This window comes from Protopterus annectens, chromosome 3.part1, assembly GCF_019279795.1.
Source record: "Protopterus annectens isolate FY-2018-M chromosome 3.part1, PAN1.0, whole genome shotgun sequence".
Classification (NCBI taxonomy): Eukaryota; Metazoa; Chordata; order Ceratodontiformes; family Protopteridae; genus Protopterus; species Protopterus annectens.
The window spans coordinates 123,168,813-123,182,707 of NC_056732.1; the positions used below are offsets into that span (position 1 = coordinate 123,168,813).

The 13,895-nt window shown below is 39.8% G+C and overlaps 1 protein-coding gene across 1 annotated transcript in view; it reads left to right on the plus strand.

Annotated features, from left to right (window-relative positions):
• Positions 1-13,895, plus strand: part of CNOT10 (CCR4-NOT transcription complex subunit 10) — a 2,007,836-nt gene that overhangs the window by 1,679,199 nt on the left and 314,742 nt on the right. Inside the window, exons 14-15 of the mRNA XM_044066643.1 lie at positions 6,389-6,469; positions 9,911-10,024. Coding sequence (XP_043922578.1) covers positions 6,389-6,469; positions 9,911-10,024 — 195 coding nt within the window. The remainder of the gene's footprint in view (positions 1-6,388; positions 6,470-9,910; positions 10,025-13,895) is intronic.

Genomic DNA, 13,895 nt, shown 5'->3' on the forward strand with positions numbered 1-13,895 from the left:
CGTGTTTAATGGATTACCACCTATGTGGTAATTAGGGGTTACCTTGTTTTTCCCAAAGGGTATGACTATACATTTTTTGGCATTTAGCTTAAGGCCATGGCTCTGGCACCAGTTATCCATTTCTATGAGACCTTTCTGGAGGATGTCTGTGTCTGATGGAGTGTCAATTATGGTGCCCAGTTTGCAGTCATCTGCAAATTTTGTCAGCCACAATCCCCTATGTTTGCCTGCACTTCAGAAAAATAAATGCCGAACAAGAGGGGCCCAGGACTGAGCCCTGTGGGACACCGCCGTGACCGGCTTAGAGTCTGACATGGCACCAGCAACTCTAACCCTGTGTGTTCTGTCCTTGAGCCAGTTTGCAACCCATCTTGTGACATATGGGTTTACATCTAAGCTGGTGAGCTTTTCTATGATGCCCGAGTGGGGTATTGTGTCAACGCTTTTGCTAGGTCAAGGTAGGCTGTGTGAACTGCCTTACCCTCATCAATGGCCTTAGTGACTGTTTCGAAAAAGTCGACCAAGTTCAAGAGGCAGGATCTGCCCTTGACAAAGCCAAATTGGGTAGGATCCAGTGTCTGTAGGTCCCCAATGTCTTTATTTATGAGTTCCATTATGATCCTCTCCATAGCTTTGCAGACAAGGCTCGTCAAGCTTATGGGGTGGTAATTTCCAGGGTCTGTAGAAGCACCGCCTTTGTGGAGTGGGACCACAGTTGCTGTACGCCATTCTTTGGGTACGTATCCTGTAGTAAGGCTAAGATTAAACAGCAGCCTTATGTGTGGGTTTAGTTCCTCATTGAGTTCGTGTAGCACACAGCCGGGGACACCGTCCGTCCCATTGATGCTGTGTTTTTGCTTTAGAGAGAGCAGCTCTCACCTGGGCATCTGAGATGTTTGGGAGGCTAGACTCTGGTGGGATAGATATTTCTCCTTTGGGGAGGGAGGGAGAATTTGCACTGAACCTGTCTGCCAATATGTTGGCAATGTCTGTGGGTTTAGTGACTTTTTTATCATTTTGGACTAATTCTGAGCATATCTGGGAGTTTCCACCCAGGTTTCTAACATAGCTAAAGAAGGCTTTATGATTGTCTTTTGTGTCATTAGCGATTTTTCTCTCAAAGTTGGCCTTGGATGATTTTATGAGTGATCGTAGTTTTTTGCTAGTATTGATCAGAGATGCCTTCCCATTTAGGGATTTTGCTCTGTCATGTAGTAGCTTTCTCCTCTTGTTGTACAGTTTGTTTATGGCTGGAGTCCACCAGACCGGGCGCCTGCCTTTGGTGGAAAGGGTCTTGATTTTATTAGGGATTGCTTGATCCATACATTCCTGGAGGTGTCGTAGAAGGCATTTGTAAGGGTTTCAGCAGCGTGGGTTGTGGTTTCCACTGGCTCGGGGGCCTTGAAGGATACCACTCCAGTCTTAAGAAGTGTGAAGTTTGCTTTTGAGAAGTTCTTTACTGTGGTCTTTTTTGCTGGGGGTGGGGGCGAGATGTGGATCTCCAGTGAGATTAATTTATGGTCTGATCTCACTAATGAGGGATATACTTCCGGTGTGGAGCATTTTGTCCCCATGTTTGTGATGATCAGGTCTAGTATATTTTCTCCTCTTGTGGGAATGGTGACTAGTTGTTCCATAGCATTTGAGTTTATGAACTCAAGGAACCTTTGGGCTAGGGTGTTGGGGCTTGAGTAATGTTCCCAGTCTATGTTTGGGTAGTTGAAGTCACCCAATATGATGGTGTTTGGAGAGACATTCATACACTCCAGTGTCTTTAGGAAGGCTGTGTGGGTTTCCTGAGTTTGAGAAGGTGGTCTGTAGCATGTTACAAACTGTAGGGCAGTTTTACCTATGGTTAATTACACCTGGATGGTCTCCGATGCTTCGTGCGTTGCCACTAACCTGGAGGTGTGGGTATCCTTTATGAATATGGATACTCCCCCTCCTTTTGTGGTTCGGTCCGGATTTTGGGGCCGGAACGCATGATATGAGGTATAACCTGATAGTGCTGGGGTGCTCTCAGGAGCCTTGAACCAGGGGTGGGGCAGATTCAGTGATTGGTGGTTAGCATGAGGGGAGTGGCTAAGTTTAGTTGAAATGTAGCACTAGTGGGGGCCGGGTGGGAATAGGGGGCAGGGAGAGGAGCTCAACCTATATGCAAAGGCATGTCATCTAGGTCCAGAGAGGTCATCATACCACTGTACTCTGCCCTCATCAGACCCATCATAGTGTATAATGCCTCCTTCTGTGTATGTACCTGACCAGACACATGAAGCAACTGGAACATCCACAAAGGTTCCTTACAAAAAAGAATACAGGGAGTAAACCCACTGTCCTGTGCTGATTGCCTCAAAGTCCTATCTCTTTACTCAGTATCATACAGACTTCTGAGAGGTGGTCTTTGCCTAGTATGCAAGGCATCCTTGGACCCTGTTTTGACGAACCTTTTGCACATCCACAAAACAAGCAGTATCAGAACTATTAGATTAAAATATCTAAATTTTGCTTGCAACATGAGTAGGACATGTCGGAGAGACGGATGTTTCTCGAAGAATTCCCATTGACTGGAACAGGCTTCCCACCCACATGAAGCAAAATTCATACCTCTTCCTATTTAAGTGCAACTTAGACCAATGGATAGGTAACGGGAAATTCAACAGAGGCAGTCAGTAAATCATCCCCTATATAAATCAGGTTTGTGGGTCACATCAGGATTGCACAGCTAGACTTATAAGAACCCTAGTAGTCATTAGCATAGTACATAGCTGTGAACCTGAGAGTACCATTTTGGAAAGCAATACCTACTTGTGTACGTCTGTCAGGCTGGGAAGACAATATTACACAAATTACAGCTAGCAACCAGCAAAACAATTTGGAAGCATGGTGAGTGATCACTATATATCATGGAGAAATGATTATAGAGGTCAAACTTGCTTATTAAAATCCCCACATAACTGAAGTTTGAAGTGAATGACGAGGCAAACTTGAAAACACTGTACTAGCAATTATCATTTAGTAACTAAATTGTGATGGAATTTAGGCCACTTAAATCTGCAGCCAACATACTCAACAATATTTCTGAAAACTGCAACTATGATGCTGCTTACTGTAAAACTGTTTCTGAAAGAAGCTAGTGAAGCAAAGCAGGTTTAGAAGATTTTTCCTTGTTAAACAAGGCAAGGAGTTTAAAGAATTTATTCCTTTTGGGTGTGAGAATAAAACAGATAAAACAAATGTAAGGAAAGCTAGAGTTAAGTTCCAGTCATGAGACCAAAACCTTGGAACTGAAAATACCTAAAGCTCTGTATCCTGAGCATGCTGAATTTTTGCTTTAAAATATAAACACATAAAATTGACTGAGTAATACTCAAATGGCAAATTAATTAAGACTTTACTTTGAGATAAATTTAAAAATGCCTGTCACAGAATACATAGCTATATAAAGCTTCAGTAATCAAATCTACCTAGCTAAAAAGCACTAGGCACTTCACAATAACAAAAGAAAAAAAAAACATTTAAACATTTTTTTGTTCCACACAGGACCTCACCTGATGGCTTCTTTACTTGTACCCACTTTGTAGGATCTGGGTTTTCTTGTGCTAGGCAAGAACCCTACAGCCCATTTGTTCCTGCCAGAGAATTCCAGCAGGCCTTCCTTTGGTGATAGGAAGTGGGTCTGTGGGGTACCTTATCCTATCCTCTGGGAGCACCTTCCCAGTAGGTCTTCCAAGCTCATCTGTCTCTCCCTTCCAAGGAAGAGCATGCCTCCACAGATTGAGTTCCCCACCACTTACAGTATGACGCACTCTAACAGTGCAGACTTGATAAGTTTAATCTCCACTGGATGTAACACCTGGTGCTTCTGCAAGGTGCCACCTATGTGGTGAGCCAAAAACAACTCCCTTCCCCCAGGATGGGCAAACTGGTGGTAGCCACTCATTCCCATCCTCCCCATCTAGCTCCTTTAGGCACCCAAGCTGCTAATTGAACTATTCTCACCTACCATATAGTCAAAACATTGTCCCTGTATGCCATGAAGCCAGCTATGAAACTAAAACTGTATCTTTCATTAACAAGTAGCTATACCGTAACAACTGCAGCAAGCCTTTCTTTTAAGATTGAAGTTGAGAAGTTATTTGATATATTCTGTCACCAAAGGAAAAATATTTTTGCTGGGTATACCACTGGAAAAAGTACTGTGTTTTAATTATTGAGAACAGGTTGTCAGTTTGTCTCTCTTGTTTGGGTTCAAGTAGAATATCTGCCTAAAGACTTCCAAGCTCAGCTATCTCTGTGTTCCAAGGGATTTCCATGTAATATCTTTTTTTTTTTTTTTTTTTGGATTCTGCTGCTTTACTAATAGATACTGCATACTGATAGTTTAGTAGTTTAGCATTTTAATGTAAATTGGTTTGCATTGTCTGTGTAAACTCGTAGATCCTGATGAACTTTTTCCACAAAAAGTGAGTCATTGCTTTGGGACCTGCAAGCAAAGAGCACATTATTTCTGACAATGTTCCATTAAGATCTGTGTTAAACATTTTCTGGGAGACCCTTTAAGCTATTATTCTAGCTTCTCTTGTTTATCTTAAGAGACTGAGTTTCTAATTTCTGATTTTTTTCTGACTTTGCTTCTGGAATATGCATTGTCTTCTGTCATTTGTTTTTGGTTCTTTTTGATTTGATTTAACTCTTTTATCATGCCGTTACATCTAGTGGAGTAATTGTATTAGTTTGATCTTTCTTATTTCCATGCATTTTGTACTTTATGTTTTCAAGAAAGCTAGGAATTCTTATATAGCCCAGTTCCCCAGAAACAGTCAAACTCTCTTCTGTTTTATACTTAATTGCAATTGCATAAAGACAAAAAGGATGCCAAAGTCACATTTTCATTTGGGAACTAGGTGGGGTAAAAATTTCCCTTTTTACAAAATTGAAATTGAAGTGAAGCTTTCTATGAAATGCTTCCTGTTTTTTAAATTTTGTCCAGAGCAAACAGCTGCTCCCACTCTGGTGGCCAAAGTCTTGAAGCTAAAAATACCTAAAGCACAGTAGTTTGGAAATGCTGAATTTTGTGCCTTAAAACATAAACCCAACTCAAAAGCCCATGTGGGCTCTGCAGCCCCATATCCATTTCAGAAGTCTGGTTTGGTGGTGGATGGGGCTTGCCCTTGTTTTTAAATATGGACCTAGGAGTTTCTATTGGTGACTTTGACAACTCTTTATCATCTTTACATGCCACTTATGTTTGATATTGCAGTCCTTAGTGAAGCTCTGTTTGAGATGTTGTAATTTCAGGATTTTAGTGTCAGTATTATTTGACAAGTTAGCACCCCTTAAAATTTTAAACAAATTAGAATCATCTACAGAACAACTATAAGGACTGCTCAGTAAATTTGTTTTTTGTGTAGCTACCTCTTATAGATGTTAGTGATGTAGAAACAATTTACTTGATAAAGAGGCATTTTGATGTCTGAATGAGTAATACTCTGTAGCGATAACCTTGTCAACAAAAGTATGTAACTAAATAACTAAAAAAAATGTATCTTGTAACAGGTGTATCTCAGTTCCTCCTATTTGATTGTTCTCATTTGTAAGCTTCATGATCATTTAGATGGCCTTTCTTTGCAGCATTTGTCACCTCCACTGTTACATGCTACTGTTTTCATTCTCCCCCACACTACAATTATCTTAATTTCTGCTGCTTTATTATATAGTACAGTAATAGTATTGTTTTTCGTGTATTATATTTGTACCTGAAGTATTGTTGTATTATGTCTTTTCTGTTGGTTTATTCTGCCTCTTAACATATACTAGCAAGTAAAACATTTTAAGCAAATATTTTGGCAATTTTATCATTGCTAATTTTAGTCAATCCATGTATTCACATTCTAGCGCAAGTTTTATTTTTTATTATTGAAGTTTGTTTTCTTACTTTTGAAAAGATGTATTGCATTACAGAAAGCCACCTAAGAAATAGATTAATAGTCAACTCTGCCAGAGCTACCTTTAATTAATGTGTAGTAAGTAGAAATTGTATGCATTTACTTTTAAGTTGGTGGACTGAAAGAGTTAAGTTTTCATTTCAGAGATGGCCCAAGAACTTAAGAAAATCAAACCACTTCCTTAGGGTTCACAGTCTGCAAAAAATATACTTCCTTCTTAGAGAGTACTTCTGCATATTAGTTTACAGTTCTGTTGTCAGAAGGCACTTAAAACTTTGAGTATGCACAAGCATTGGAAATAAGAATTTAAGTTTGCTTAAACCTATTTCAGAGTGGCTACTAGAGCTTTAATGCATTAAAGCAGAAACATAACATGTGCATCGAATTGACTCTTTCAGCTTGATGTATGTGAATCACTGACTGGTCGTTTGTTTACATTTTAGTAGTAAAAGTCACGAAGGAGACAAATTCATTTCAGCCCCACCTTCCTCACCATTAAGAAAACAAGAACTTGAAAACCTCAGGTGAGATTGTTTACTCTCTTTTGTAGGATTTATTAATTTTATTTTCATAATAGTTATTGATTTAAATCTTTATTAAGAAACTGAGAACTGTCCCCAGAAAATGAAACCTTCCTGTGACAGGTGCTAATAATTCCTGATGAGAACTGAAAGAGGGTATTAAAATACCTGTACTTGTTAAGTAGTTGTAGTGCAGGCAATTCTGTAATGGTCAGACTGTCCATGTGCTGACAAAAGAGTACACTAAGTGTAATCTGTTATCTGCACTGCAGCTACTCGCTTGCTGCTTCTGTTCCTCCATTCAGCCAGTGCCCATTTAAAACTATCCATTGTCCTTTGAATCACATCAGGTGGGCTTTTCCCATTGTCCTGCTACTCTTTCCTTAAAATAATATTTTCTCGCCTACATTCTAAGTTTTATTCTGTCACTCTGTAATGTGCACCTTTCCCTCCCTCCCTTCCTTTTAAAGCACTTATCCTACCATTTATAGGTGTTTACAAGGCTATCGGCCCAAGAGACATTTTAAACCTAACCAAGCTTATCCCAAATTTACCAAAATATTGCTGACATGTTGTGTGTCAGTACCCAACAGAATTTTACAGTTACTGTGTAGGCTTATACACATTAAGTGTTCATAGGTTGCCCACGTTCATTAAGGACATAGAAGCCAAACAAGGGGCACATTTGTGATTTTTTCATCCATTGGTCCAAGCTGCATTTGAATAGGATAAGGGAAGAGCTTTGCTTAACATGGATGGCAAGTCTTTTCTAGAGAAGGGGTAACCTTTGATGTACAAACCTTTCCCTTCAACATGTCCTGTTTGTCTCAAACAAGGTTTAGATATTTAGAAAGGGTATTTCTGATGCTGTTTGTTTTGCAGATGTGCAACAAATCCATCAGTGTGGGATCAGAGAATACCTTGTAGCCTAGGAATAAATCACCACATGGCAGTCTGTAGGAGACAGAGTCCAGGGCCAGGGCTTTGAGATGTTTTTTTTTTACTCCCTGTATTCTTTTTGTGAGGGGCATCTGTGGTCTGTCAAGCTTTTTCAGGTGCCTGGTCAGCTATATATGAGGGGTGTGTTGTACTCTTTTGGTCTGATGAGAACCAAGTGCAGAGTAACAGTGATCTCTTTCAACCTGGATGCCATGCCCTTACTTATAAGTTGTGTAATGTAGAATGATTTTTTTCACCACAGTAGACAAGTGGCGGTCAGAGGTCAGGTTATTGTCAATGTGTCCAGATCCTTGACCACAGATTCTACTTTTAAGGGTATGTTATCAGTGAGGTAATTTCAAGGCTTGTCCGTCTTTCCAAAGGGTACTATCATGTATTTTTTTTGCACTGAGCTTTAGTCCACAGGTTAGCCACCAGTTGTTTTCTTTGCCAGACCCTCTGGAAGGTTGTGTGCGTATTTAGATGATTCAGTGACCACACCTAGTCTGTCTTCTATAGACTTGGCCATGTAGAAACCCTTGATGTTTACCATAGCTTCAGAGAAGTAGATACCAAAAAGGAAAATCCCCAGCACCGATATCTGTGGGACTCCATTAGTGACTGGCCTCCTTGTGTAGGTGGATTCCCCTTTCCTAACTTCTTGAGTCTTATCAGTGAGCCAGATGGCACTCCATCAGGTAATATATGGGTTTATCTACAGTGCTGACTAAAGTATTGTGTTGAATGCCTTGGCTAGGTCGAGATAGGCAGTGTGCACTATTTTGACTTCATCCATAGGTTTAGTGACTTTCTCAAAGAAGTCCACCAGGTGAAGTATTCATGACCTGTCTTTGACAAAGCTGAACCCAGTAATGTCCAGTGACTGTAGGTTTCCTATGTCCTTGTTTACCAGATCCATGATAATTCTTATCATGGGCTTGCATATGAGACTAGTTAGACTTGTGTTTGTAGTTTTCCACATCCATAGAAGAGTCCCCCTTTGAGCAGAGGGATAATCATTGCAGTCCTCATGTTCACTTCAGATAATTTTTTTTGTATATGTTGCATGTAAAACAAAACTTGGAAAATAGATGAATGTTTGCTAAGTGGGGGCAGTGTGTGCAATGATGTGATGTAAGCATAAATATTACTGCAGTTGTGTTTGCAGCATCACCCTGCCAGTCTTTGTGTGAGGGTTCCCAGCAGCAGCCAAAAGATGCATCTACCCTGAGGAAAGAGAGCCGGCATCCTCCATTCAAGTTCTTTTCTAAGCTGGACAAGTATTTGTTTATGTATGATTTATAAACTCTGTTGCATCTTCACCTTGATTTTTTGCTTTGCAGTAACCATGCCTGCTCCATGACAGGAGGCAAGCTAATTGGCACCAGGGTTAGACATACCCTAACAGGGCATACGTGACCTGAAAACAGGGACTTCTAAGAAAGACATGCTGGGTTAGAATGGAAGAAGAATCCAATGATAAATCCACCAAAGAGGGCACCTCATAGATCAACATATATAATTAGAACATATGAGATGTTTAAAGTATGTCTCACACATTTGCACATTTACGATGGTGTAGCTGAATGTCCCTCTGCCTTCATTCATCTGTTTTTCACGAGCCCACAGCAGAGGACCTCCCATAGTAAATAGAGATGCAAGTACTTAGAGCTTCCCAATTCATTGTTCACAAAGCCCTACCTACAGACCATAGTATCCCACTGTGCCATCCAGCTGTTAAATTAATTAATCTTTGACCTCAGCAAAATGGTTCAGATTAATTTTTGTGTATCCACTGAAGTAGGGCATTAACATTGTCTTCTGTAGATAGAGTCTGATACAGTTGATGTCAGTAAATCCAGGCAGATCTTTACTTAACGTTAGTGAAAGTTCAAAGCAGTATTCTGCAGTGACTATTGGTCATTTCTGTGTACCCCTTCTTCCTCCTGCTGATGTTTTCATATTGTTTTTATAGCTACAGTCACAGTAAAATAGCTCAAACATATGCCTTTTGTCCCAGATTATTTTTTGTTTTGAGTGGTAGATGGGGCTTGAACTGTTGGTGATCTCACACCCTGTGGAGAGGAATGCCAGCATGGGAGAATAGTGGTGTCATCCCTCAAGTATGGATGATAAGATTTTCAGGAGGGCCGTGTAGTGTAGCATTAATATGCTAAACTCTTCAGTAATTAGAGTAACATCAGCATGGTAAACCCTTTGGTAGCTCACTGCAATGAAGATAAACTGAGATAATGAGTAGTTGCATGTTTGTGATTTTCTGCAGCCTAACTGACAGAAGGGCATTATTTGTGTTTTATGTATTACAATGATTACAATTAGATGACAAGGCCATTTTTTTTATTCTTTGCACCACTTAGTCTATCTGGCTGCTGTTTGTATTTAATCCAGGTAATCTGCTTACTTCCGTTAAGAATATGCTTATTCTTCATAGGTAAAGTTCTTAAATATTCTGGCCCTGAAACATTTTTTCTCTCATTCCCAAAGGTGTTCAATTCTAGCTTGCAGTTCATATGTTGCCTTGGCACTTGGTGATAATCTTATGGCCTTGAATCATGCAGAGAAACTTCTACAACAGCCAAAGCTATCAGGATCTCTCAAGTAAGAATGATTTTATTTAATCTTCAAATTGTACTTTTTAGGAGATGTGTTTTAAGTGGTCAAATATTTGTACCCCCTTATTGTTCCCTTTTTGTTGTATGTACTGAGAATGTTACATTGTGCCTCATCTCCCTTCAGTCCTCTTTATTTTCTTAGTCTTTTGATTTCTAATACCATGATGGAAATAGACCCCATTCCCAAGTCAAAGTATGATTAAAGTTCATGAAATTAGTATTGTTTCAATCTTTGATGTTAGCCACAAGTGTTGTTCGCAGCACCTGCAATGTGCTCAGTAATGACTCCTCCTGCAGTTCATATGGAGTTACATGTATCGGTAACATATTTATGTATGATTGTAAATTCTTTCCTATAAGACCTATTGCTCCTACTACTATTAGAACTGTCTGGGTATCCTCCTTCCACATGGCCCTTGTTTCTGCCTGCAAGTCCTGATATTTTATGACTTTGTGTCTCTTTACATAAGACACTATAGTCACTGAGTGTAGCAATTTCAGTGATCAATGCTACATTTGTCTTTTCATAGGTTCATAGGTGTGTACTAGGCTAATGACCCTGGGGCCTTTACAAGCCTAGCCCATAGGATTACCCTGGCATCGTGCCACCCAATCTTAGTTCCCAGTGCCTTTATTGAGTAAAGCCACTGGAGTGATCCCTGCAGTGAATTTTCTATTTCCCATCTACTCGTCAAGATTTCTCTTGAAGAGGGCCAGTGAGGTGCTCTGCTTGACATGTAAGGGAAGTCTATTCCATAGCATGGGCAGTCTCTGGGTTATGAACCTGTCCCTCCAGCATGTTCTGTTGGAACTACTTTCATGGACTACTATATTTAGTTTTCTTGAATCTGTTTTTTGAACTGTTGGTAATGGGTGATCCCATGTAATATAAACTTCATCATTTCTATAATGCTCTGTGGCTCATCTTTCTAGTGTCTTTCACCTACTTCCGTATTATAATGTTTGCACAATCCCCAATGCAACAGTCTGACCACATTATTATGCCTTTCAGTATACAGTCCTTCTGCCATTAGTACATCACAGCCAGCGACAAGATGTGTGACTGTTTCCAGTTCTGTTTTACAAAACTTACATTTGTCTGTTTCTCCCACATGTTCAATGGACTTTGTAAACCACCATGTACGTAGTCCACTGTCTTGGGGCCGCCAATATTAACCTTTCATCTTTTGGTTTAAATTCACCTCCCCTTAACCATTCCTGCATTCAGTCCTAATCAGCATGAGGTTGTTCCAAGAGGTTTCTGTACTTGCAACTATATTTATGCATTTTCCACATTTCTTGCCTTCTCATCTGATCCTTCACCTTATATTCTTTTTTTTGTTTGTTTTGTTTTGTTTTTTGGTACATTGAGTTGCTGCCTGAGTTTTATCTACTTCTGGTTTGATTTCCATTCCCGCTTGATGCCAATGTGCTTCTGCTAAACTAAACAGGGAAGTCATCTTTGACTTATTCTCCTCTTGTTTTAAAACTTTCACTGTGTTTGATTTTGTGAGGTCAGCAGATATGTACGCAATCCTGCAATTGCAGATTTGTACATGTAATCAGTTTTGAGGAGGCCCACACCTCCTTCACAACAGGGAATATGTAGTCTTGGTATGCACTGATTTTTATAAATCATTTGATGAGCCTGAAGTATCCTTTTTGGTTTCCTGTCCAACCTCTCCAACACATTTTGGGGCCAGTTAATCACTCCAGAACTGTATATTACGACAGGAAGAGTAAATTGGTTTATTTCTTGGACTTTGTTCCTAGATGTTAATGCTGTTTTCATTATTAATGTATATCTTCTAAAATATTCCTAAGTTTTATTCACATTTGTTCATGTTTTATTGTTGATCCTTCATCAATTCCCAAATATTTATACACTCTATCTTGCTCAAGTTTTTTGATGTCACATTCCTGCCTCAAACTGAAGTTTTCTTGGTACTACAACTTTCCTGCTTTAAAGGTTGCTTTTGCACATTTATCAAGACCAAATGACATTCTTACATCATCTGTAAAAGTTTTGACCACTTGCAGTTGTTGTTTCAGTTACTCATCCAATGAACTATGTTGTTGTTGTCTTTCGGATTTTCCCGGTTAGGGGTCGCCACAGCGGAACTCCGGTCCGCTATTGATTGGCAGTAGATTTTCACAAACGCCGAGGTGCCAGCTCGACATTCAACCATCAACGAAGGCACGCCCATTTACGCATGTCTTTCAAATGCCCACCCAACTGCGGGGAGGACATGCAGACTCCACACAGAAGGCACTCCCCGCACTCCAGCCGAGAATCGAATGGGAGAACCTCTTGCTGTGAGCCAACAATGCTACCACTGCACCACCGGAAGTATACTCATCTAATGAACTATACAGTTTTAAATTGATCACAAAAAGATAATGAGAAGTCTTTACACTTTGTTTTTTTATGGAAACCAAATTGTAGCCATGACCTAATCTGTTAAGTAGACAGCTTAATGGGCTAAGGCAAGACAAAAGAGCAGTGGTAAGAGTCACACTGGAATATCCCACTTTGGATTTTTATCCCTGGAATAATAATTTGTACTTCATCATGGCTTGACTACAAAGTGAATGCCAGTGTTTCATGGTCACTGTAATGTAATCGATCAGAGTAGGTTGTATTTTGTACATTTTTAAGTACTCTTATCCGTGAATGTGGGATACTGTCAAATGTTTTTTTGTAGTCTCTCCATGCCCTATTTAGATTCTTCCACTTTTTGCAGTTATCCATTATGACTTTATTTAACAACAAAAGATCCTTTGTTCCAAGTTTTCTTCTAAATGACTTATAAACTCTGGCAGCATCAATTGCAGTGTATAGTTTATAGGTCGTCTGAAAGTAAGTTATTGGTCTATAATTTTTAGGAGAGCTTGCAGGCTCGCTCTTAAGTAGAAGCATTGTTTTTTCCTGTTGTTAACCAGGTTGGTGTCTGTTTGGGGTGCGAATACAAATAGTTCTTACTCATGACTAAATCTTCATGTGAAGATGTTAATACTTTTAGCCAGAAGTTAGGCACTGCATCTGGGCCTGGGGTTTTCCAATTAGGAGGTTTTCTTAACTTTGTTTCAATCTCTCCTGTGGTTACTTCATCACATTTCATATCCTGAACATTTGAACTTCTTATATTTTCTTTTACTTCCTCCGCCATTCTTTCCTCTTCCATGTGAATGTGTAAATTGCTCTTCAGATTTTGTTTCTAAAACGTTTACGTTAGTCCTGTAAGTTAAACTTATATATGTAACTTAGCTATATACTTGAGTTAAAGGTTGTGTTTCCATTCTGTACTTCTAGTTCTGTTGTTGAACTCCTCATTCTGTGCATCTTATACTGTTGTGTTGTTGCCTTTTCTGCACCCACATGGTCTCTGTCATTTTGGAATGAAGCAAGACGTGAAGGATTAACTGCATGCAACAGCATTTTAATCCGACCAACAGAAGGAGACAGAGAGCAAAGTTTTTGAGGCCCGCATCAGCTCTTAGAAGGTAATGGCTGTGGAGAGTCCCATGTGCAGTCATAAATAATTGTCAGAATTATAGGAGAAAGTAAGAGAGGGTCTGAGAAGCAAATGTCCACTAAAACCTCCTCCTGCAGTGTCTGCCCACAAGGCAAAATCATATTCCTCATGTATCACAAACTGCCTGTTGATTAGGGAGGGATACACCTCACACTTTTAATGGGCTTGATAGTGAGATTATTGCAAGATGTACACCCCTGGAAACCACTTTGGGGGGGGGGGGGGTTTAGTCTGGGGTGTTTGCTCTACCTCGCATGAGTATATGTACACAGCTTAAAAGTGTCTACCATTTTATGTGGAGTGATTCCTAGGGTCCTCTTC